Here is a 23338-nt window from a genome sequence, read left to right as displayed (position 1 = left end):
TAGAGGGGGGTGTTACAGTAGCTGTTTCTAAAAAAGTAGCTGTTTGGACGGGGCGGGCAGAGAACTCAGGAGTTAAGCACGTCATCAAAAGGACATGTAGGATTAAAAAAGGATTATAAGGATTTTTGCTTTGGGTCTAAATATCTATCTTTTTAACAAAATGTCTTATTATCGGAACAAAATGGTCATTTATTGTTAGTTTATACTCAGAACATGGATTTTCATCTTGAAAAGTTTGATTTTGACTAGAGGAGGTCTTAAAATTAATTTGAGGAATTTGCCTCTCGCCTTAGTTAGTAGTATTCGGTGTTAGATTATGAGTACACACCCTCCCAGTGTAGCCTCCGTGCTATTTACTTTTTTACTTTTTCTTCTTTTCTCTAGCATTGTGACTGCCAATGGCACTTGTTCTTATCGAAGGTTTTGCTTATGATGACTTGATGTACTTATTGTAAGTCACTTTGGATAAAAACAAGTCCAGCGGTGGCTATGGGCGGGGGTGCATCTTTCCCACCCAATCAAAAGTTAAGATTTTTGAATGTTTAATCCCCCCCCCCCCCCCCTCCCACCCATACAAAATCAATTGCCCTTCCAAGGTGTTGGTTCTGGCGCCAGGCCTGGATAAAAAGCATCTGCTAAATGATTTAAATGTAAATTTAAAGAAAATACCCATTACTCTTGTTAAATTGTGTAGAAATGACCCACTAGACCCACCACCAGCAAAAGTGCCCCCCCCCCCTCACACACACACATCAACCCTACACCCATGCTTAAAGCTACCAGGAGTCTGATTGAGAATGCAGCCTTAGCCCCCCAGGCTTTGATTGTAACCAGCTGTGCTGTCGAGTGGTGCCCTCACTCGTCTCCTGTGGAGATTCCAATGTTCACCCCCCTTCTTTCTCCTTCTCTCTCTCTCTCCTCTCCCCACATCAAAAGTTCCCAGCAGGGGTCAAACCGGCAGGGATTTTTCATTTCACACAGAAACCTTTCCGTCTCTCCTTCTCCTTTTTCCGAACTTTGGAATGAGTGCATTGAGTGCATGTTGTTTTTGTGTGTGTCTGAGTGTATGTGGGTGGGTGTATGTGAGTGTGTGTCTGTGTGTCCGTTTATACAGTGTAGGCACATTTGTGTAAAGCTTACCGTACTTGCCAACTTCAGTGTCTGTTTTTTATGTGTATGTGTACGTGTACGTGTCTGTCTGTGTGCTTCCATTTGTTTTGTTTTGAGGACGTGCAACGGCAGGAAATACCTTTGAGTGCCATTTGATCTCTGTTTTTGCTGGCTATGTATACTATCGTCATTGTTTTCCCTAAGGCAGCATGCCCTCATTGATAGGCATTTAATTACGGGTCCCCATTAATTATGATCCCTATGCTCCACTTCTGGCTCTGTTTAGTCAAATGCATCTTGCACAGTGAGGTGTCCGTTTGCAAACCACACGTCACACAAACCAACCCTCCACATCCTAAGGAAATATAGATTTTTCGTAGCCCCTCTGGTCGGCTACAGAGGCATCAGGTGTGGAGCTGGGCAGGTTTACATGTATGATTGACTGACTGTGAGTGAGGAGCATTTCATATGAAGCAAACAGTCTTGACAAGGCAGTTTTCCATCACTTTTATTCGTGCATATGACCACTCTGCTGTCAGCTACATAGCAAGTTTCCCATTTACATGGTCACATGATTATGTAAAAAAAATTAAAAAAAGTATATATAGATATATATTCTCAATTATATATACTGTACATATTGTTCTTATTTTTTGGTTGTTAATATGTTAATATAACACGTGAGCTTTAATGGCTGAAATTTCCCTTTAAATTAACACATGGGAGACCTGGGTTCAAACCCTACCCTTCACACCAAGTTGTGGGGGAGAGAGTGAGAAAGAGACAGACACACGAACACTTGCATTCAGGCTGCTATTGGCTGGTTTGGGATACAGGAGGATCCATTCCTAATCAAACATAAGTTCCCCATTTTAAACAGAGACATTCCTCATCAAGGCAATTCCCTCAGCAAGTGATTCCTTAAAAGAAAATGGCAGTCTTGCAGTGCTGTGGATGCTTGGCTTACATTAACAAGTATCCATGTCTGTGCTCCGGCCATTGATAGATGTGACTGCCAGCTGCTGCACTGTGAGAACAAATGTATGCAATACCACACACACACACACACACACACACACACACACACACACACACACACATACACACACACACAAACTTTATTGCTCTCATTCACTCACACACACACACTTTCTCTCTCCTCCTCTCTCTCTCTCTCTCTCTCTCTTTCTCTCTCTCTCTCCCTCTCTCTCTCTCTCTCTCTCTCTCTCTCTCTCTCTCTCTCTCTCTGTCTCTGTCTGCACCCTTTTACTGTATATTGCTGATTCACAGCTCTCTGCTGTGTCTGCTGACCTATTTCTGGATGGGGAGCCATACACATGGACCGGCTCCAGACCTGATTACTCTCAGATGTGGAGAAGTGGCTACTCAGCCAATGGAACAACATGCTCCACCAAAAGCTATACTTTTGATGTCATTTCCTCTGATACCCATGGTTAGCCTTGTGTAGTGAATGTTCTGTGTTGATGTCACTTCCTGTGGCACTGATGGACTGTAGTTTGATGCCAATTTCTTGGTGACTTGAGCTGTACCCGATCTAGAAGTGACCAAATTGCTGTCTAATTTCACTTCATGTGGTGCTCATGCTTTCAGCAAATGCTCTAATCTCACTTCCTGATGCAAAGAGGGGACTAGAACTGGACGTCACTTCACTTGCTTTAGTGCAGTGTCTTGGACACAGACAAAGCCTAAGCCTAGACTAAAGCCTAAGCCTGGACTAAACTGCATTTATGATGGATATTGTAGGTTGTCTATGAAACCAGACCTTAGTGAACAGTCCACTTTTACTCCCTTTTATATTCCTGAAGGATATATGTCATTTGTTGTGGCAGTAGCACTCCCTGCTGTGTCACAGACACGCCTATCTTCATCACAATCTAGCATCGGTGCATTTGAACTATCCCTTATTTAACAACATTCCGAGTAGATCCCTGTTCTCTCCCACCATTTTACATTTCCCTCTGTCACTCACAGGCAGGCTGGCGGCCTGCATCCCTCGTCCAAGGCCAGAGAAAAACCTGGATCTGAACGTAGCCCATCTGGAGTTCATTTCCTCTGTTGTAGATTTATCTTGCTTTGTCTCATAAAGCCAGCGGACTGTTAGAGCTCTTATTTTACTCGCTTTTTTTTTTTACCCTCCCTTTGTTTTACTGTTACACTGCCACCCATGAGTGTCACGTTTTTTTGATGTGTTGGTACCACTTAAATAACATGCGTTTTCATAAGCCTGCATAAGAGTGAAATATGTCTGTCATAGTCAGGGTATAAAATTTACTTTTTAGTCTACCAGCCAAGGTGACTTTGGTGGATGAGAAAATTCACCAGTCACTCACATTTTTTACCAGCCACATTTTTTTAAACCAACATTAATACATTAGCATGACTTCTGACGCATTCAAAATGACTCCCTGCACAGAACGAACCTCCTGTAGGCTTTGCGCCTATCTCTGTCAAAATACCGCCAAATATTTTCCCCTGCATGATTTCTATCTCGCCTGGTCGCATGTCATTTGCTTTAATAGGTAATAACCGATGTTTCTGATGGCACCTGGTGCAGTGTACATGCCTGTTTTGGAATAGATTCACCCTGTTACGCATCACAGTTCTTACGTCACTTATGTCTCTCATGACGTTGTTATGAAGGCACTGCAGTCTGCTTCATAGAACATCTGACTTGCTAAATGAATGCCCAGGAATGTCAGGCTTGACTAATCACATCAACCAATTGGTCGCTTCTGTCGAGGTACGTAGAGTGTAGCTGTGGAAACTTTTACAGAGGCTGGGCAAGGGGCTCATAATTAGTCTAAATGGCTCTAATTCATTGAGTTAAAGAGAGGTATGACTTTGCCTACAGGGGCTTTCCCATGATTCAAGAGAGGTGCCCTACTGCCTGTTTTGTTTTGAATGTTAAGTGAGCATGACTTGGGATTGAGTTTAACCACCAGATAAGACATCTGACCAGAGCGCACATGTCTCTGTGACAAATAAACCCCCTTTCAGTTTTACAAAGCATAGTTTACATTCACCTTTATAGATTAACAACAGACTTGTCAAACACTTTATAGAAGACAGTTCATGATAAACACAACTCTCGTTTTCAGTCTGTTGTGCTCTTGTATGGTCTAAACTGCTTTGCAAAACCAGGATGTCTTTAGAAATTAGTATTTGCTATGTAAATATGGACAACTCAACTGCCATTCAAATCTATTTGCATATGGTGTAATTTGTCCAAAAATGGGTCAGTCAGTCAGTGGGTCATGTGCCTCTCTGCGTTAGAGGAGAGATACGGTCAATGGCTTGATTGAGGACACAGACAGCGTCAGAGATAGTTGAGATAGTGGTAGATAGAGAGAAAGTGTTACAAAGAAAGTGAGGGAACACAGTTTTGTGTCTTCATTTGTATGTATGTTTTCATTTTGGTTAAGCACTAAGTACTCAACTTAACTTGATACTTGTTCTTAGTTTGGGTCAGATGCATTTCAGCCAGTCTCTCTTTTGTACATATATATATATATATATATATATATATATATTTTTTTTTTACTTTGGGCTGTTTGTAAAGTCGGAACATTGCGCCTGAATGCTCTGCCTTGATCAATCATCAGGTCCCATCAGTGCCCTACACACACACACACACACACACACACACACACACACACACACACACACACACACACGTCAGGTCTGCTCCAGCTAGGCCCTGCGTGTGGGGAACACTGTACATCTGGTCTCTGTCAAACAAAATAAAGAAACACACCATGAAGCAGGCTGTTTTTCAGCCCTTAAAAGAGCCCTGCAGTCCAGTGACAGTGTCTGTTTGTGTGTGAAGGTGTGTGTGTTTGTGTTTGTGTATGTTATCTCACCATGTGTGTAATCTTTGACAAATGATCTGTGTGGGTTTAATGGACTGTAGCTAGGTGATGCTTATGTGTGTGTGTGTGTGTGTGTGTGTGTGTGTGTGTGTGTGTGTGTGTGTGTGTGCGTGTGTGTGTGTGTGTGTGTGTGTGTGTGTGTGTGTGTGTGTGTGTGTGTGTGTGTGTGTGTGTGTGTGTGTGTTGTGTGTGTGCGCGCATGCGTGTGTGTGTGCCTGTGTCTGTGAGTGTGTATGTAAATATTGTATGCCTTTAAAACCACAGGTTACCTCTCTGAAGTGTGTGTGTGTGTGTGTGTGTGTGTGTGTGTGTGTGTGTCTGTGTTTGAAGAACTGACTTTGTGGTTCAGTAGCACATAGTTCAGACGTTATCCGGCAGGTCATTATTCAGGCGGACATTTGTCATTCAAGAGGGACATCCAGGCACAGTTGCTCTCCTCCAGATGTTAAAATGCTCACACTGCCTCCCACTCCACCACTGACTAAAGCCTGAATATGGGAAACTGCCTCTGTCAACACCATCTAGCTCATTGTGTGATGGGAGTTGATGTAGGAAGTCTCCTTACACATGTCTCTGTCTGTGCATCGAAGTGACTAGACCGTATTTCTTCATGGAATTGGATTTTTTTTTGTCTAATTACATGTAATAACAGCAATTACACATTAACAACACTAACATATTTCAATCAGATTTTTCTCTGTAGAGTAATTACGTTCTGTTTTTACCAAAGTAGTGTAACTACAAAGCATATACAGCCAGGACTTTGTAATTCAGTGTCTCTTGAACAGACAATACATCAATACAAAACATTGTTATGAACACAAAACCTCCCAGAAATAGTATTTCCTAATATTCCACTGCTTTGCGCTCTACCTTTTACCCAGTATTGAGGTATGCATATTAATATAATTTATAGTGTATGTAATTTGAGTTTTTAACTTTAGAGTGGTGAAATATATTTCCACACAAATATAATTTAGTGTGTTGTAAATGGGCCCACGTAAATTTTTGCTTACTTACATTATTAGTTACCTCTTATCCATTCACAATAACCTGTATTTTGAAATCCATACAATTTACCTCTTTATAATGAGGTAAGAGAATCCCAGAAATCTTCTGTTTTTCATTAATCTGCTTGTTTTAATAAAAATCTAATACTTTAAACTTCCACCAGGCTTGACTGGAACAGGAAATGCCTTTCCATCGTGGGGCGCTTACCCCATGATGCATTTATAGTGACCATGTTCTTTCTTGTACTCTCGTTTACAATTCCTGCCAGTGTGTGAGAGTAAGATAGAGAGTACTGTTTGCAGAGAGATGTTGTCTTGTGTTTTATTGCTTTGGCAGAAGGGGCCCAGTGGATCTTAAATGGCTATGAGGAATGGGCCTCAGCTCAGTTGTGTGGCTTCAGGGGGCAAAGACAAAGATGTTTTTCAGACTGAGATGTCTCACTCTCTCCCTCCTAATGCATTTCATCGTGTCCTCGAGGCAAAGCCACTTTGGGCTTAATGGTGAATGGGAACATTGAGGGCACCTGCAGCTCTCTCTCCTGCCCTGGAAGCGATGGTGAAAGGATTGTGGGTTTTTTCTGTTCCCTTCACTGTGACTTCACTTTAAAACCTTGTTATGTGGACATGTTGTATAGATTTGTTGCTATGTGAACATTCGTACAGTATATTGTATCTCTCTTAGAGGGGAATCCATGCATGTTTGTAATTTGCCCTGGCAATTGGCCAGTCAATCAGCCACTTATCGTATGTATAATCGCGGATCCCAGAATCTCATCTCCCGATTGTCATAAAACATAAAAGTAATGGATGTTTTGAGAGACAGGAAACAAAATATGTCTACCAGGCTGAAAACAGGGCTACTATTCTCAGGCTCTACTAACAGAGTCATGTCACTTTGGTTTTTTATCATTCTCTCATCAGTAGCATGGTTTCTTACCACAAACACCTCTCCCATTGTGTGGACAACCTCAGTGAGTTGGTCATTATCTCCCCAAATGTTTCAATAGCTGCATCTCTAACCTTTAAGCTTTCTTCGCTGAGAGTGGTGATAGAAATATGCATGTACAGTTGTTTCCCTCAGATGTATCTGTGCTTTTTCCAAAACGGTTCATTATCCTTTACCCACTACCACAGAACTGAAGAAACTGCCAAGACTTCTCTGGCCGAAGAAGCTTTGTTTCAGCAGTTCAGTTTGTTTTGCTTTGAACTTCAAAATATGAAGTAGGTCTTGAAAAAATAGGCTTGGCGTATGCCTAAAAAATTGAGAGTAAAAGGTCAAATAACCTCAATGTTGTGTAACTTTCCAGCAAAGGCATTGCAATTTTTTGCAACGATTTGGGATTTAAGGAGAATTTTGCTTATGTTATGTACTGTACACAACTTGTTTTTCCTCAGTGAGGAATCTAAAGGTTCTGGCCGATTGCTATCATCCACCATCCTAGAATAAGACCTTAATAATGTTGTTATGGCCTGGTATTTTTGTCTTTAAATTGGATTATGTGTGGCCTTTGGGGAGTCTGAAAACACAGTGTTTGTACATTGGACCAAGGAAGAAGAATTATTCCTGTTATATAAGAATTATTCTAAGACTTTTCCTTGGAGGATACTACTCAGTCAGTTGTTTATTCTCTGGTTTCCAGAGATATTGCATTGTACACATTGTCCTAATGTCTGATGTATTTATGATATGTTTTATAACCTAGTCTATCTAACTGTAGGCATATATACATACTATATATTCCTCATCCATCTCATCTTTCAGACATACAGTATATTGCACGCATATTCTATCATGCGTTATATTGCCCTCTCTCTTTCACATATCATGTCAGTCCCTCGTTCTTAGAAATACATACTATATATTCCTTGTTCTTTTATCCAGACATGGTATTGCATATCATCTCATGCATTTAACGTCATTCTCTTCTTCCTCTACTGTAGACATACATCGGTTCCATCCTGGCCGCAGTAAACCCCTACCAGCCCATTCCAGACCTTTACGACCGTCCGGCGGTGGAGAGGTACAGCAAACACCACCTCGGCGAGATTGCGCCGCACATCTTCGCCGTAGCCAACGAGTGCTACCGTTCCTTATGGAAGAGACTGCAGAACCAGTGTGTGCTTATCAGGTGGGTGATGTCCAGTTGAAAGGATCCTGTCAAGTGACAGGATCAATTAAGAAGGTGAGGGGATGGTTGTATGTCCTTTTTAGGTAACAAATTATTCATAGACAGATCAATTATTTGCTACAGAAGAGGCAAAGAAATTAGTATGCCATCTGTCAATAGCGTTGGGAGAGATTGTTGGCAGTGAGTGGAGGCTTTTAGTGGAATTTACGACTTTTAAGTGTACCAAGTGTCGTTGGTCAGTTTAAAATGTTCGTGGTTGAGCAACTGTAGCACGGGGGTAACGCGGCAGCAGTAGCGAATCAACTGGCCTTTTCCACACATTTTACTTGAGGTATTTCACCTCTGCAAAACAACCACCAGGGGGCATCGTTCATCAATGGATAGGCTTGTTGTGAAACAGTAGCTCATATCTGTGTCTCCATCTGCCCCATTTGTGAGCTGATATTAATTGTATATTTTAATTTAATTTGTATTACTGTAATTCATGTTTTTGTTCATTCTGATTTAACCATAATGGAAGCCGGGGTGAATTGCTTGAGGAATAGCCTGTGAGTTGGAGAAATTCTAAATGATCTCCTTAGATAAACCTTAATTTAAAACAAATCATGTCTTCATTGACACTTCATAAAATGATTGTCAGAGATGGAATATGTCATGTGTTATGTAGTTTATACGCATACCCACAGGAGGTAGGGGTGCTGGAGGTGCTGCAGCACTACCTGGTTTTATGGGTGATGAACGGAGTTTGTAGCAGTCGAATACAATTAATTATCAGCAGCCTGTGCCAAATGGTTCAACCTCCCACACGCCCCTGCAATAAACACGTTTAGACAGTGGTGAGAAACACATTTCATGTGAGCTGAGACCATTGATATACTGCACCGTTTATAACTGCCTATATGCTTGAGGCTCATGGGCACTTATAAATGGTGCAGTTCATCAAGAGTGAGGCACAACAATTCAACACTTGCTCGGTGTGAATCGTGTGCACGACGCTGACTCTGCTCTCTCAAAATGAAATATGCTCCCTTTATAGGCCTATATGGCATAGTGACAGAATGGTTTTTTTAGTCAGTGTTTTGGCTTGGGAGAAATACAAACTGTTGATTAGAAATCATGCTGAAAAAGATATAGAATTGTGAACTGTTTGGAACATCATTTAATCCTTACTCCTGTCTATCATGAAAATTCCTAACTTTAGTCTGTAGGCCTAATCCATGGGTTGCATTATCAAAGTCGTTCTTATTCATGTTAAATTACCACTAAAACATTTCCCCCACTTCTTCGCACTGTTGTGTCGAAGTGCATATAAGACAATGCGTGATGACTACAACAAACGGTATAAGAGTAGATCAGGATATTTGAAAAACACGAGTTGGTCCCCATTACTATAACTTGATATTTAAACAATTTCCACTCTTCATCTCCCTGTAATTCATGTCATGAGTTGACCTACGCAGGAGATATATTCGGCCATCTCTCTGTAATCTCTCTCGCAAGCTGATTAAGCAAGGCTCTGTGATCAAAAACAATTCTCTCTCTCATTGTTATTTTAGTGATTATTTTGTTACACGTAGGGGGAAACACCAATAATGTCAGTAATTTATACCGCGAGAAGGATGGATGTTTTCAAATGTCCTTCACAGCTCTTGTCACCACCTTGTGGGCACTTCACACGTCTTCACAACTTGTGTCTGCCACAGCAGTGGCATTGAGGTAGCCCACCATTGTGTGAAAGTATGAACCTTTTAAACACAGATCTACTGCAATACATTTGCATCCTCAATTGCCCGATTTAGTTTCAAGTCTCCGGGCGGTATTGGCTCCCCCTCTGAGGATCTCAGCCCCCCACCCCACCTTCTCTGTTCCTATCTTCATGCTCCTGTGGTTCCTCTTGTTCCTTCGAACATCCTTCCTCTGTGATTGTAGTCGGAGGACTTTCTCATCCAGCATTGTGCCATTGTTTTCAAACAGAAAAGCACTGTTCTCATCTCCGACATCAAACAAACAGCCAAAGTTATTTTTACCGTTTTTTTAATGATAATATTCGGTCCTTACTTAGCAGAGAGCGGATGCCAAAGGGCCATTTTCTTGGTTGGAAGTGCCTTATTCATGGCTTGTGCAACATGAGAAGCGGAAGGCAGCCAATGTACTGTCGAGGTTTGATCAAATAGAATGGAATTGAAATGCAGTGGAGCAAGGTTGTAAATAGGTGTTTTACAGTAGAGTTATAGTAGAATAGTTATGAAATTTAAATTATAAAATGGGTTCAGAGAAATATGTGATCTGATTGGCTAAAACTGCATTCCAATCCATACATTAATCTCAGACAGCTGACAAAGGGGTGCCGGGCGGTTAAGGGTGAACATCATTGTCTTACGACAGGTGTTGTCATTCTAGCATGACACCGCTTTGCCTAAACTACCTGTCATATAAATCGTGGAATGATTCTTCAATTTTCCGCAACCGTGGAAATAAAGTCAATAAATCCATTGCCCATTGCTTTCACTGGCATTACAACCTTCTTTACAAAGTATCAAAACTCAATTAAAAGTCTTGGCTTTTATAGAAAGTGGCTACTTTTAGAGGTACTTATGTGCACTGTTTTGTATGTGTTGGATATACAGAAGCATGATGTCTGGCTAAACCAGCTGGCTAGCTGACCAATCTATGTTAGTTTTCATCCTCATTGCCAAATAGTGCACACTCAACTTCAAAACTATAACTTTGCTAGTCATCAATCATATAATTAAGAAATTCGACGGGAAGAAACTTGAAAATGTTTTCATTTATTGTTTTATTGAAAAGTCATGACTGGTTTGAGGCTGAAAAGTTTGTCTGTCCCATTGTAATCATGGTAATGTTTTGACAGCGCATATTTTAGCCGGGCTACTTTTTATCCATCCCATAATTGCTTGCAAGTTATCAGATAGGTCAGTGTGGACGGAGTCGCGCTGACATAAAACATTGGGATGAAACATATACATGCGCCAACCCGAAGGCTTTTAAAAGCAAAAGACATGGCCAACATCTCTCTCACCTCATATTATCTTACCCCTAGTTACCACAAACAACAATGTCAATATCTCAAACCTAAAATACACATATAACATGCCAGCACTGTAATAACATCACCCAGATGGATGTCATACTGGCTAACAAGTGATTTCTTGACTGCACAGTCATTTTCCAGTTAAACGGATAGCTAGCATCAGAAATGCTAGCAAGCTAACACACTTGTCTGCTAACTACTCTGGAATACCTGGCTGCTAGAGACATTCCCCCTGGGAAAGTTTGTAACAAGTGAATAGCCGAATATGCCTGTCACAAAATTCTGTGTCACAGCCTATGTGTGGGAGCATTACACTTTACATAACATTACATAACTTTCAAGGTGTTGTAGGGTGTATAGAACACTGGAGGTGTGCATTAACAAGGATTGTTCTTCCAGTCATTTGAGGAGTCAACTTTTAACGGCTAAAATAGCATGTTTCAGAGTCCCCGGTCCAACTATTTGTCCTGTTTTTTGTTTTGTTCTATGTTGTGATATATTATTTTATGTTTCCTGTCTTAAATTTGTGAAAACTCAATAAAAATGTAAGTGACAAAAAAAAGAAATGAGTCCCTGGTCAGATGCCACATTACCAGGGTGGCTGTGGAGTCCTGTGCCCTCAGGACAGTCATGGCATGCTGTTTTAGATAGGAGCGTTGCAGTTACCCAGCAATTAGCCCACATTAGTTTACAGCCCTGTTTGACGGCCACTTAAGGAAGCCATTGGAATTGTGGGTAATGGGAGACACATGTACGCTTTTAAACAGCCCTGTTTAGAGGACTGACCCACTTGGCTTACTTTGCAAAGACGAAAGTGTTGTCAAGGAAAAAATTACTAAAAAAAGACTATGGTGATGATGATACGCTTTTAATAGCTAGGGTTTTTTTTTTACCTCTGAAAGACAATAGTATGGGGAATTTATTAGATTAACACCATCATAAACCAACTTTACTTTTGAGCAGTAAAGTTCTATACAGCCTATTCAAATCTATTCCAGCTGTTTGCTGTGAGTGGGACTGTATTCTTTATATGCAATTGTATGCAGTTACGTTTGCTCGGCTTAGGCCCGCCGTTTAGAATATAACACTCTATTGTCTTTGAGGATTGAGGGGATGTGGGAGGACTGTGCCAAGGCGTGTGAAGCGGGCGCAAAACACAAACATATCATATGCACTGGGAGGGTGAATGGGAGGGACACAATGGTGCCATTCTGTTCTGGACAAGTTAGTTATGGTGGCACATGTTGCACATGTGGAGATAGAAGCCAAACCGCAGGGAACTGGGACACTGAGCGACTGGTTCTGTCCTGTTCTGCTACAGCGTTCAGATATAGGCTAAGCCCTGGGTTTCATCCTCAATTGCATGTGAAAGACTGAAAAGAATTTGTGAAAGTGCACACTATAAACTTCTTGTGCCACATGAAGAAGCTTTGTTGACCTTTTTTGTAAATGAAAGACTGAATTCTCTATGCTGCTTTGTTTTTTCCCCACTCTTGTTTCTTTATAGGATAGAGACATTAGAGGGACAGGAAAGTAAGGAGGAGAGGGTATGTCAGCAGGGCATGGGCCGGATTCGAACCCCACATGGGCATACGTGTGCACTGTTAGCCATGGTGCTAGACCACTGGACCACCCCAGGCCACTCTCCATACTCTTTTATAGGAGCTATGGAAAGTTGATGAGCATAGGCAATGCTTCTTTTTCTATACACTTTTGTCAGCAGGTGAAACAGAATGTCAGAATTGAAACAGGTGAATATCCTGGATCACCCTGGATACCCTGTATCATTAGCATGTTAGTCTCTGAATTCACTTTAAGTATTTGTCATAGCTCAGATTTCAGATTATAGATCACAGGTTTGGATGGTTTAAATGCTTCTAGGCTGTTTACCATCTCCACTCCCTCAGCCCATTTGTTACTGGTGTGCCTCCTAATATTCTTTCTCCATGGGGGAGGTGTGAGGCTGTGAATAATTGAAAAGTCAGTAAAATGGAGAGGTTAATTACTTCTAATTGTTTGTCCTTAGGGCAGCTATGGGGGTTACTGCTAAGTGGCTGCCCTGAGGATGTATGTACATGGCTAACTTCTAATTGATTGTCCATATAGTAGAGCCTCTTAGCAGGGCAAATCCCAACACTTTAAGATGGCTTCCTTTCATGCTATCTTCTCCTGGTTACTGTTGTGAAGGAAATGGGTAGGTGAATGCAATATTGCGGATTGATGTTTGTTTGTTTATCCAGTCTCATTTAGATCAGAGCAGGACTTTGGTGGTGCTTCTCCGAACTGTAAAGTACCAGCTGTTACACTTTATCATATACAGTAGGTGAATAGCAGTGATAATACCAGGAAAGAAAATATGCTGTATCTTCACCCTGTCATTATATCATATCATTATAGTGAAACAGAGGGATGGACTGAAGGTTACTGAACCAGCAACAATTGGCATGAGCTCACAATTCGGGCAAAAAACATGAATGAGCCAAGTTTATGATCTATACTGCTGTGGAATTGGCCTACAGTATCCTTTGCCATATTACTGTTGATGATTTATGTTGGCCTGGTGAAATATTGTATTATATCATCTTGTTTCCTCTCATTCTCTTCCAGATGCTATCACTACTACTCTTCTGTCAGTTGGGTTTTAATGAGTTGTAATCAGTTGAGTCTTTGTTGTGCACTAATTGTTCTTAATGAGACCAAAGGAAGATTGTGAAGTTGTGGTCTTGCCAAACCCCAATGTGCTATAAGCCCCCCACCCACAGATCCAGACAGTTGGTAAAACACTTTATGTGAAACACGATGGTTTGTTTCACATAGAGACACCCACCCCAATATTCACTCTCCCATAGCCCCCTCAAAGGACCCTCCAAAGTCTCCTCACCAGTCCTGTCTAGGTTGCATCGTAAAACATGTCACATGCCACCTCCTTCGCCCCCAAGCTGAGTGAAGATCGTTTCACAGGGAGTGTGGGTAGGGGAGTGAAGGGGCAGTAAATCGTAGGCTGGCACTTAAAGGCGAGGCAGGAAGCTTTCTCCTCAGATTCAGGGATTGTGGGTAATCAGATCCAGGTTAGTCTGGGGGAGGGGGGCTAGAAACAGAAGCTACTAGGAGGAGGAGGAGGAGGAGGAGGAGGAGGAGGAGGAGGAATACTCATAACATGCTGTTATAGCCCTTGTAAAAGACATCTGGTCATTAATGGTTGTAAATGCCACTTTGCATTTTGATTGATACAGATACTGCCATACATTAAACTATCATGGTTTTAAAACCAAACCCTCTGTTGCTTTTTTCTCCTTAGATATTATTTTTATTTTTGGTCTTTGGAAACTTTGCCAAAAATTACCAATTCAATGCTTATGGAGTGTTATTGGGTTCACCTGTTTTTACTTGAGTGTATAAGGACATGTGTTTTGCTGTTTTGTATTACTTTCTCATGACTGGAGGAACAGTAGGTCAGCAACAATACCATACTGTGAAAATGGTGCTTGTACTCAAAACCAAGCACAGTATTTTTAGGTTCTCTTTCCTTCGCTCTGAAAGCATTAAACAGAGATTACAGACTACTGTTGCAGTGTGTATTGCTTTCTCATGTTGTGTTGCACACTAACAGCTGTAGATTATCATAAGTACCTGAGTCAATGGTCTTTTCAAAGTCATACTCAAGTGTCACTGCCTGTGAGTCATGTTCACCGGTCTCACTAAAAACTCCTTTACAGTTTTGCTAAAGTACTAAAGTATTACTGCCAATGGCTCATTTTACCTGTGAAGTAGTACTGACGCTTTACTCCCACTAAGCCTAGTGCCACTGCAAAGCCATACACCAGCTTTCCCTACGGGGGGTGCGGTATTAGATCTTTTACAGCTCTCTTCTCCCTTCTTCCCCCCTTTTCATGATGTGTAAACTCCCTTTTTGGTCTCACTACTTCAGTCTTTGTTAGACTCTGCAGTGTTCATGGGGGACACAAAGGGCTTGGGGCTGTGCCAACGTTGGTGGCATCTCTGCCAGCATGCCCACTGACTCTGAAAAGACTTCTACCGTGCCTCTGCTCTGGTGGGTAATAGACTGGCTGACAGTGCCATGGTGAGGGCCAGGGATTAACACAAAGGCAGAGCGCAGTTCAGATATGTGTGTGCCCAGTTCAGGCTGCCTGGCACACAGCCATAGCCATTTAAATTGGTTACATTTACCAGTCCCCATAAAATTAGATCCCATCCCTTTAAGTATGGTCTCAGCCTTTCAAATTGGCCCTTTAAAATGATATTCAAACCGTCGAGATAGTTCTACCCCAACCATTTAAATGGAGCTTAAAATGTATTCCAGCCTTTACAATATGCTTGTTCTCTCTAAATGATTTAAGTATTTCACAAAAATAAGGCATCACTGTGAAATTAGGTCTCACAAGGAATGGACAAAAGTAAGCTTGTGAACCAAGTCATGAAGTCCTCAGCTCACTGTGTTCATTCAGCCTTCTATGTCGTTTGTCACATCTGAACTGTAAATAGCCCTGTCATAACAGTGTCTGTGTAGACGTACATTCACATTTATCAAACCCCAGTGTCTGGGCTTACGATGTGAGACTTCACACTATTCCCAGACCTGCTGTCCGTCACTATTGACAAGAGCCCCCAACTGTTAAACGATGTTTGACCTCCTAAGCGCTCATGTCACGCAGGTTCTGAATGTTAGAGATGCGTGTGTGACAGGGTGGTTATTAAATTGTACCTGCTTTCCAGCGCATAGTAAATATTTCTGTAGCGGAACATTCCAGATGTCCCACTGAACTGGCCCCTTCACACGCCTGTGGAGACAGAACATTGAAAACAAACCTGTCAGATCTGACAGCTTGCATCTCAATTCTGGAGATTGGTGATGAAAACAGGACTTGTGGTACTATTGCTACCTCTGCTGCCATACTGAATATGTTGTCTGGCTCAATGTAGATAATGTGCAGACGCTGATGTTTAGGAGCCTATAGTAGGGCTAACTATCTCCATATTAGGGGTGCCTTAAAAACAGAGGAGTGGACCAAAATGTGGTGAGCTTTGATATATTTTACTTGTTTACTGATTTGTTAGTATTTGTCCAGGGCACCCGTGGAATTCAAGCGAAGATGTCTTGCCTTTTGCTCATGTTATATTATTTATTTTGATGTCTACTGTAGCAGTATTTACAGTATTGTAACTTGTTTAAGAGGTCATATTTTGTAATCGTATAGTAACTGTATGTGATGTCTGGTATTCATGGCAACAGTCCCTCCGTTGAGACATGAAATGTGTACTGCTAGCCTAGCGGCATTATATTATTATATTATATTATATCCCAATCATTGATGTGGCAGTCACAACCAACTTCATACCCTAGACTTACAGCAGCTGTGTCCCTATTGGGATTAGACACTTTCAAACTTGTGTCTTATCCCAGTAGTCTTTTATATCCCACTCTCTGGTATGTCTTTTCAGTGTGGTGGTGTTGACCTTGGCCTTAGCCCCAGGGACATCTGGGAGGATGATAGCAGACAGAGGCTGTAGCCGACGGCCACGGTTCCTGCCCCTGTCACCGGATTTCACTTCCTGTGTGGGGCCTTGGAGTGTTTACTCAAACATTTGGCTCTGTCTGAGGCTATCAAGTTCATATTGAACTCTTCTGGAAGCTACCAAGGGTCTGGCTTAGAGTTAACATGTCCACATTTAGGTTGAAGTCTTCTCAAAGCTGTTGATCGTCTGGCCTAGGGTTGCCCTTTGCTCACATTTAACCCTGGGAGCTTCAGTGTCTAGCTCGGGGTTGCCAAGTTCATCTGCAGGTTTAACTTTTCATCATTGCCTTGATTGTGGGTTGCAATATTTATATTTAACTCTTCTGGATGTTTCTGAGTGTCTTGGTCAGGGTTGCCAAGTTCACCTTTAATCAGAAACACCATTGTATGTTGTTTTAAGTATGGCTTTGAAGTTCCAACTTTGAACACAACTGGGTTTCATTAGATGTGGTCAGTTCTGACCTATCAAAACAGAAATACTGAAATTGCTAAACATTGGATTTAGATTTTTTTCATTTGTTTGCAAAATGAACCTGGACTCAAATAGAATTGACCCACATTCCTGGGAACGATCAGCCGAACAAGACAGTGCGTTGTGTTACTAAGGATCTTGAACACACAAACATTGTTTATTAGCTTGAGGTTGTATTTAATCTATTTCTATCCCTACTTCTTGGTTATAAAATTACACATTTTTCAAATGCATATATTATTTTCAGATCAGTATTACAGACAGTAATACTCTCACTCTTTACTCTTCTCTTATATGACAGTACAGCTCTAATGCAAAACCATGCAGCATCGGGGGGAGCGTGCTTTGAATGTTTGGTTAACTGTAATGGCCCCAGTTTTTAGCAGTATATGGCCTGAATATTCAAAACACTTGACACACTGTAGTTGCTTACACAAAACATTGTAATCAGTGCTGTGGCTTTGTGTCGTTAAAAAGCTATTGGGATTGCAACAGGCACACACTCTGCTGCTCTAGCCAGTATGTTGGCCTCTGCTGTATCAGTGATCACTTGTTCAGGAGAGCTTCACGTGTGTGTTAAAAAAAAAGATGTGTAGGTAAATACAGTATACTTCAACTGACACACCCTGAGACTGACTGACTAATATGTTTAGCATGGATGGTCACCAACCGTAATCATGGAGAACAAATTTTGTTCAAGCCTAGAAATAACACACTAAGCTAATTACGGTATTTATGTTGTTTCGTTGCTGGAACAAAAATCTGCACCCTCTTTAACTCTTGAGGACCAGGTACAGCACTGTAGTTCACATAATGTGCTGTAGGCAGGTTACTTACTTTGTATTGTGCAAAATGCCCTCTAGTGGTTAAATGTGGTGATATTGTTGGAAGACATGCATGCAGAACCTATTTGTCAAACAGTCACAAGTCAGACATTTACAACGTTTGAGCCATATGTGAACATGTGCTACCATTTGACGTTGTTTCTATAACAGTTAAAAATTATTATCTCCATTTAGATCGTCTGATGTTCTTGATTATCAGGCACCATTACCTTCATTGTTGCAGCTACACTAAGGACATTGTATTAAACAGGAAACTTTGATTTAGCTTAACCCTTTACTTTGCATTTCACAAAAAAAGATAAGAAAGAACTTAAGCTTTATTTCTCTCCACACTCTGACATGTTGAGATTCTTCTTTCTGTCCCATACTGTAACTCATTGCATCATGTTCTGAGGTGGGTGGTTGTCATCTCCATACCAGTTTGTTTCTATTTATTCTCGTCCTCTGGGTCAATATCAATTGCCGCCTAGTAATCCAATCAGCGGCAGGGGAACTTACATTAGAGTGAAGAAGGCCTATTGCTCTCGTAGCTAAGGAGGCTCTGTGGGATTTTCATCTTGCATAACCCTTGCCTTGACATTACACACGCGAGGACAGCTTCTTTGTCCTTCCTTTGGTGAGCTTGCTCCCAATTGTTAGATCGGGAATCTGTGACAAGAGCCAAATGACAGAAACTAATCATCACTCATCGCATCATGTTCTTGTATCCCCTCAGTGGAGAGAGTGGGGCGGGAAAGACAGAGAGCACCAAGCTGATCCTCAAGTTCCTATCAGCGATGAGTCAGCACTCCCTGGAGCTGTCCTCCAGAGACGGGACGTCCCACGTGGAGGAGGCCCTACTGGAGAGCAGGTGCAGCACCCTACCCTACCCAATCCTCTTCTCAAAACACCCCTGCTTAGATCAGTGGAGGCTGGTGGAGGTAGAAATCGGAGGACGATCCATTCCATGCATTACAATGGGCCCGTCCTCTGATTTCAACCTCCACCAGACTCCTCTGGCTTAGATATTGTCCACTCGTATATACCCCCCCCCCCCCCCCCCCAGAAGAAGCCCATGTGTTTTGGCTCCTTTAATTGAATAAACTGACTTAATTGTGTTATGTCTCTGTTCAGACTCCTCTTTTCTTCATTGAATTCATCAGGTCTACCCAGCACTGACTCGCATTGTGCAGAATGTTATCCTAATTGCATATAGGCTGGCTCTTATCAAGAAACCTGAGCAAAATTATATTATGATATTCTATTAACCATTATTTTGATGGTAATTGTATTCCTTACCCTTATCCATTACAGCCTCTAATGCCCCACCCCTCTCTCTACCTGTCTAGCCCTATCATGGAGGCCTTTGGAAACGCAAAGACTGTCTACAACAACAACTCCAGCCGCTTTGGCAAGTTTGTCCAGCTGCATTTCTGTCAGAAGGGCAACATCCAGGGTGGTAAAATTGTTGACTGTATCCTTTACTACGGTATTGCCAACAGCGGGACTGACTGATGCTTCCAGTATACGTCCTGTTCAAGTTCCTGTACAAGATGTAGGAAGTTCTCAAAACAGTGGCCAAGTACTTGTAATTTGTCAGTTGAGAGTTGCAGGGAATGATTTACATACAGTATAGAGGTGTTGTGTTTTTGAGAGAGTTTAAATATTGAAATGTATGACAACCTCATCTCTGTTGTGAAAAGCAGATTAAGACAGAACTATCATTTATTGTTAGATGTTGGTGGTAGAATACTTTACTTTTCTCTCTGTGCTTTCTCTATCTCCACCTTGGCTCTGTACATTTCTCTTTCTCCTTTTCTCCCCTCCCTCTCTTGATCCACTTACAACATTTTACAGGGAATATTCAGACAGATATATGAACCCCATTGAGAAGCACCCAAATCTCTCTATTATTTACCTTAACTGCCTCTTTTCTACACAAAGACCTCCTAGAGAAGGTAATTTTTCTCACTCTCCTCTCTACTGTGTGTGTTTGTGTGTGTGTGTGTGTGTGTGTGTGTGTGTGTGTGTGTGTGTGTGTGTGTGTGTGTGTGTGTGTGTGTGTGTGTGTGTGTGTGTGTGTGTGTGTGTGTGTGTGTGTGTCTGTGTCTGTGTGTGTGTCTGTGTGTTAATTGTTGTGTCCTCTGCTCTGACAGAACCGGGTTGTAAGGCAGAACCCAGCTGAGAGGAACTATCATATCTTCTATGCGCTGCTGGCTGGAACCAATGCAGAACAGAGGGGTGAGTGATATTCTTACACAGGGACCAACCTAAATTGAAGTGTACATGTAATAGGATGAAATGAGTTTGGTTATTACAGTTTGAGGGAAAATCTGTTATGACAAGAATTTTCATCAGTATAAAAATGATAATTTTGTTAAATTAAATCACACGCAGGTAGCATGTTTGGCTGGCTGTGTGAAAAGTATTCCATTCAACATAAGTTATTTCTTTGTATGCTCTTCTACATTTTAGAGGCCTTCAGTTTGTCTCAACCAGAGACCTTCTATTACCTGAAACAGTCAGGTTGTGTGGCGGATAAGACAATCAACGACAAAGACACTTTTCAGGAAGTACTGGTAAGGATCTACTATGCTGTCATAATTCTGAGCGGATGTAAAATTTTAATCCGACCTTGGTCACAGTGCCAGCAGCTTCTAATTCAAGTTTCCAAAGCACCACTTGTCTGGGATCTGGATTAACATTTAGTCCAGGGTTACGGTAGTTAATCTAATTATATGGTTTCATGTCAGTTTGAATTGAACATACACAGATACTGGGGCAGTCCAAGACCAGGGCACTGATATGGACTTATTGCCACAAACTATTTGTTTATTTGAGAGAAAATATTATATTTCATATAGCATAATCATTAGGTTGTGATATACTGTTGACAACAAATAGCAGTCTGCCTATATATAAATATATATTATAAAGTCTGCCTCACCATTTTCTTCGGATTCAAACCAAATGTTTGGTCGCCCTTCCCAGAATTCCATGCGGACAATGCATTTCACGGAGGAGAATATCTGGGAGATCCTTCGTCTTCTGGCCGGGATTCTCCACGCTGGGAATATCGAGTTCATGACGGCTGGAGGGGCGCAGGTCTCCTCCAAATCAGGTGTGTATTCTGCCCAGATAACAAATGATCTAGGAACAGGTCTCTCCTATCTTGGTACAAGCTTAGCCTCTATATGTTAAACAATGTCCGGCTTGTGGCCTGGGGTGGTCCAGTGGTCTAGCACCAAGATCTACAGTGCACACATAAGCCCGAATCCTGCCCATGCCCTGCTGACATACCCTCTCCTCTTTACTTTCCTGTCTTTCTCCTCTATCTTAATAAAAAATAAAAAAATAAATATGAGAGTGGGACTACCACACTCCAAAAAATAACCTTTAAAACGTTTGTCCACCCCCCCATATCCTAACCTTGACCAATACAAACAAAATAACATGCAGTAATCAACCTTGGTCCACTAGTTGAACTTATAACACACCTCCACCCACCTATCCTTCCATCCATCACCCCAGCGACAGGGATACAAGGAGGGGTTAGAGGGAGTGAGGGGGACCCCTGGATGTTATGACTTGGAAGCAGGGTTGGTCCTGCTGAGAATACCCTCTGCCATCCTGCCCAAGGTCCCTTTTATCCAATACCATTTTTTTTATTTTTTTATTTTAAGAATTCCTTTTTAGCACAGTTTAGCTAAAAAAAAAAGATGCTCTCAATGCTGATTAGGCAAACATCTATATCTTGTATTATATTTCTAGTATACTTGGAGTTTAAATATACTTAAATACAATTTAATCTGGGTCATTTTAGTATCCTTTAATATACTTAAATTGTATTTAAAATCCTACAATTCTAAATGGTTTTTTGCATATTAAGTATACAAATACGTTAAATTGACCTCTCTTAATTATTTTAAGTATAGTTATGATAAGATTATCTGAGATCTCAACACACTGAGAATGTAATCTTAGTCATAATCAAAGCGATTGTCAAATAGTATGAAGTGTGTTAATACTGTGTCAATAGCATATTTTTGTGTCTTCTAAAAGTACACTTCAATTACATAGAAAATGCTATTTATGTTATTTTAAATGTTAATATTCAACCTTTATTAAAACATAAAGTCCCATTGAGGTTGAGGGGGACATGGTAACTCTTGCTGCAGGTCACTTCAGTATACTTTTTTTCCCGCTTGGGTACAGTACAGGCAAATCCTCCCTGATCCAATGAGGTCACATTTAACAGCGATTAAAGCCGTTATTTGTGAAACCTGATCAACGATTTAGCATCAGGTGGAATGGTCAAAGGCCATAGTACACTGTTGACTCAACGAGCATCATGTTTTGAGATATCATTTATGCACACATGTATTTATCTCAAATGTTACAATGGTGCTACGGTGTTGATTTATTATTATTATTAATAATAATAATAATAATAATAATAATAATAATATAAATGAAATTAATGAAATTGAGATTTATTCATGGTAGCAATATCACATGCAAATACACAAGAAATTGTACAAAAATTATGCATGAAATATCTTTCCATATTTCATTAAAGCTCAATGTTTTATCTGTATCTCTCTATCAGCTGTGAGTTGCTGCAGAGCCAGTGGAGAGTCATTCTAACGGGTGTATTTGTGTCTGTAGCGCTGAACAGAACGTCGGACCTCCTGGGCCTGAACTCAGAACAGCTGACCGAGGTTCTGACCCACAGGTCCATGATCCTGAGGGGCGAGGAGATCTGCACGCCACTCACTGTGGAACAGGTAACCATGGTGATGTCACCACCCACAGGTCAACACATGATTATGGAGAAAAAGATATACTTATGTACTACTTTGTGAATAAAGTACCAAGGCACAGTACAGGTTTTAGTAGTACAGTAGTAGTATTAGTATTAGTCTACACCAGTAAAAACAAACATTGTTTACCTGCATTAGTAAGAGAACCAACAGCAATACTAAAAATGTTTACCCAAGACAACAAATTTGCCATAACAATTAGGCTAATTTCAGTTCTACTGTAGGTTGCTAGGTAGTTTAAATAGCTCCTGTGTGAGACAGACAAAACAAAAAATAAAAAAACATTCTTTGTCCCTTCCTGTTATGTTTTGAGTGTTTATGTCGGCACCAGCTTTTAAAGCCAGGAAGTCTTGGCCCGACCCTGAACCGGTTCCTTTGCGTGACCTGGTCATGTGCCTGTATGTAACTGAGATCATCTGAAAGCATGTCACGTAGCTACAGGCTAATCACATTTGACACTTATTCAGCAGACAAGTTCAGGAGGAAAACAGAAC

General features: G+C 41.2%; 1 protein-coding gene across 2 annotated transcripts in view; it reads left to right on the top strand.

Annotated features, from left to right (window-relative positions):
• Positions 1-23338, top strand: part of myo10 (myosin X) — an 89461-nt gene that overhangs the window by 36751 nt on the left and 29372 nt on the right. The window contains exons 4-11 of one of the 2 annotated variants that reach the window (XM_083670724.1): positions 7952-8139; positions 18758-18892; positions 19371-19495; positions 19966-19979; positions 20178-20262; positions 20497-20600; positions 21013-21142; positions 22690-22808. In XM_083670724.1, the coding sequence (XP_083526850.1) occupies positions 7952-8139; positions 18758-18892; positions 19371-19495; positions 19966-19979; positions 20178-20262; positions 20497-20600; positions 21013-21142; positions 22690-22808 (900 nt within the window). Of the gene's footprint in view, positions 1-7951; positions 8140-18757; positions 18893-19370; positions 19496-19965; positions 19980-20177; positions 20263-20496; positions 20601-21012; positions 21143-22689; positions 22809-23164; positions 23243-23338 lie in introns of those variants that run through there. The other variant, XM_083670723.1, reaches the window with a different exon arrangement.

The sequence above is a fragment of the Argentina silus genome (genome assembly GCF_951799395.1).
Source record: "Argentina silus genome assembly, chromosome: 1".
Lineage (NCBI taxonomy): Eukaryota > Metazoa > Chordata > Actinopteri > Argentiniformes > Argentinidae > Argentina > Argentina silus.
The sequence above is the reverse complement of the archived record's forward strand: the minus strand, read 5'-3'. Positions and strand labels throughout refer to the sequence as shown.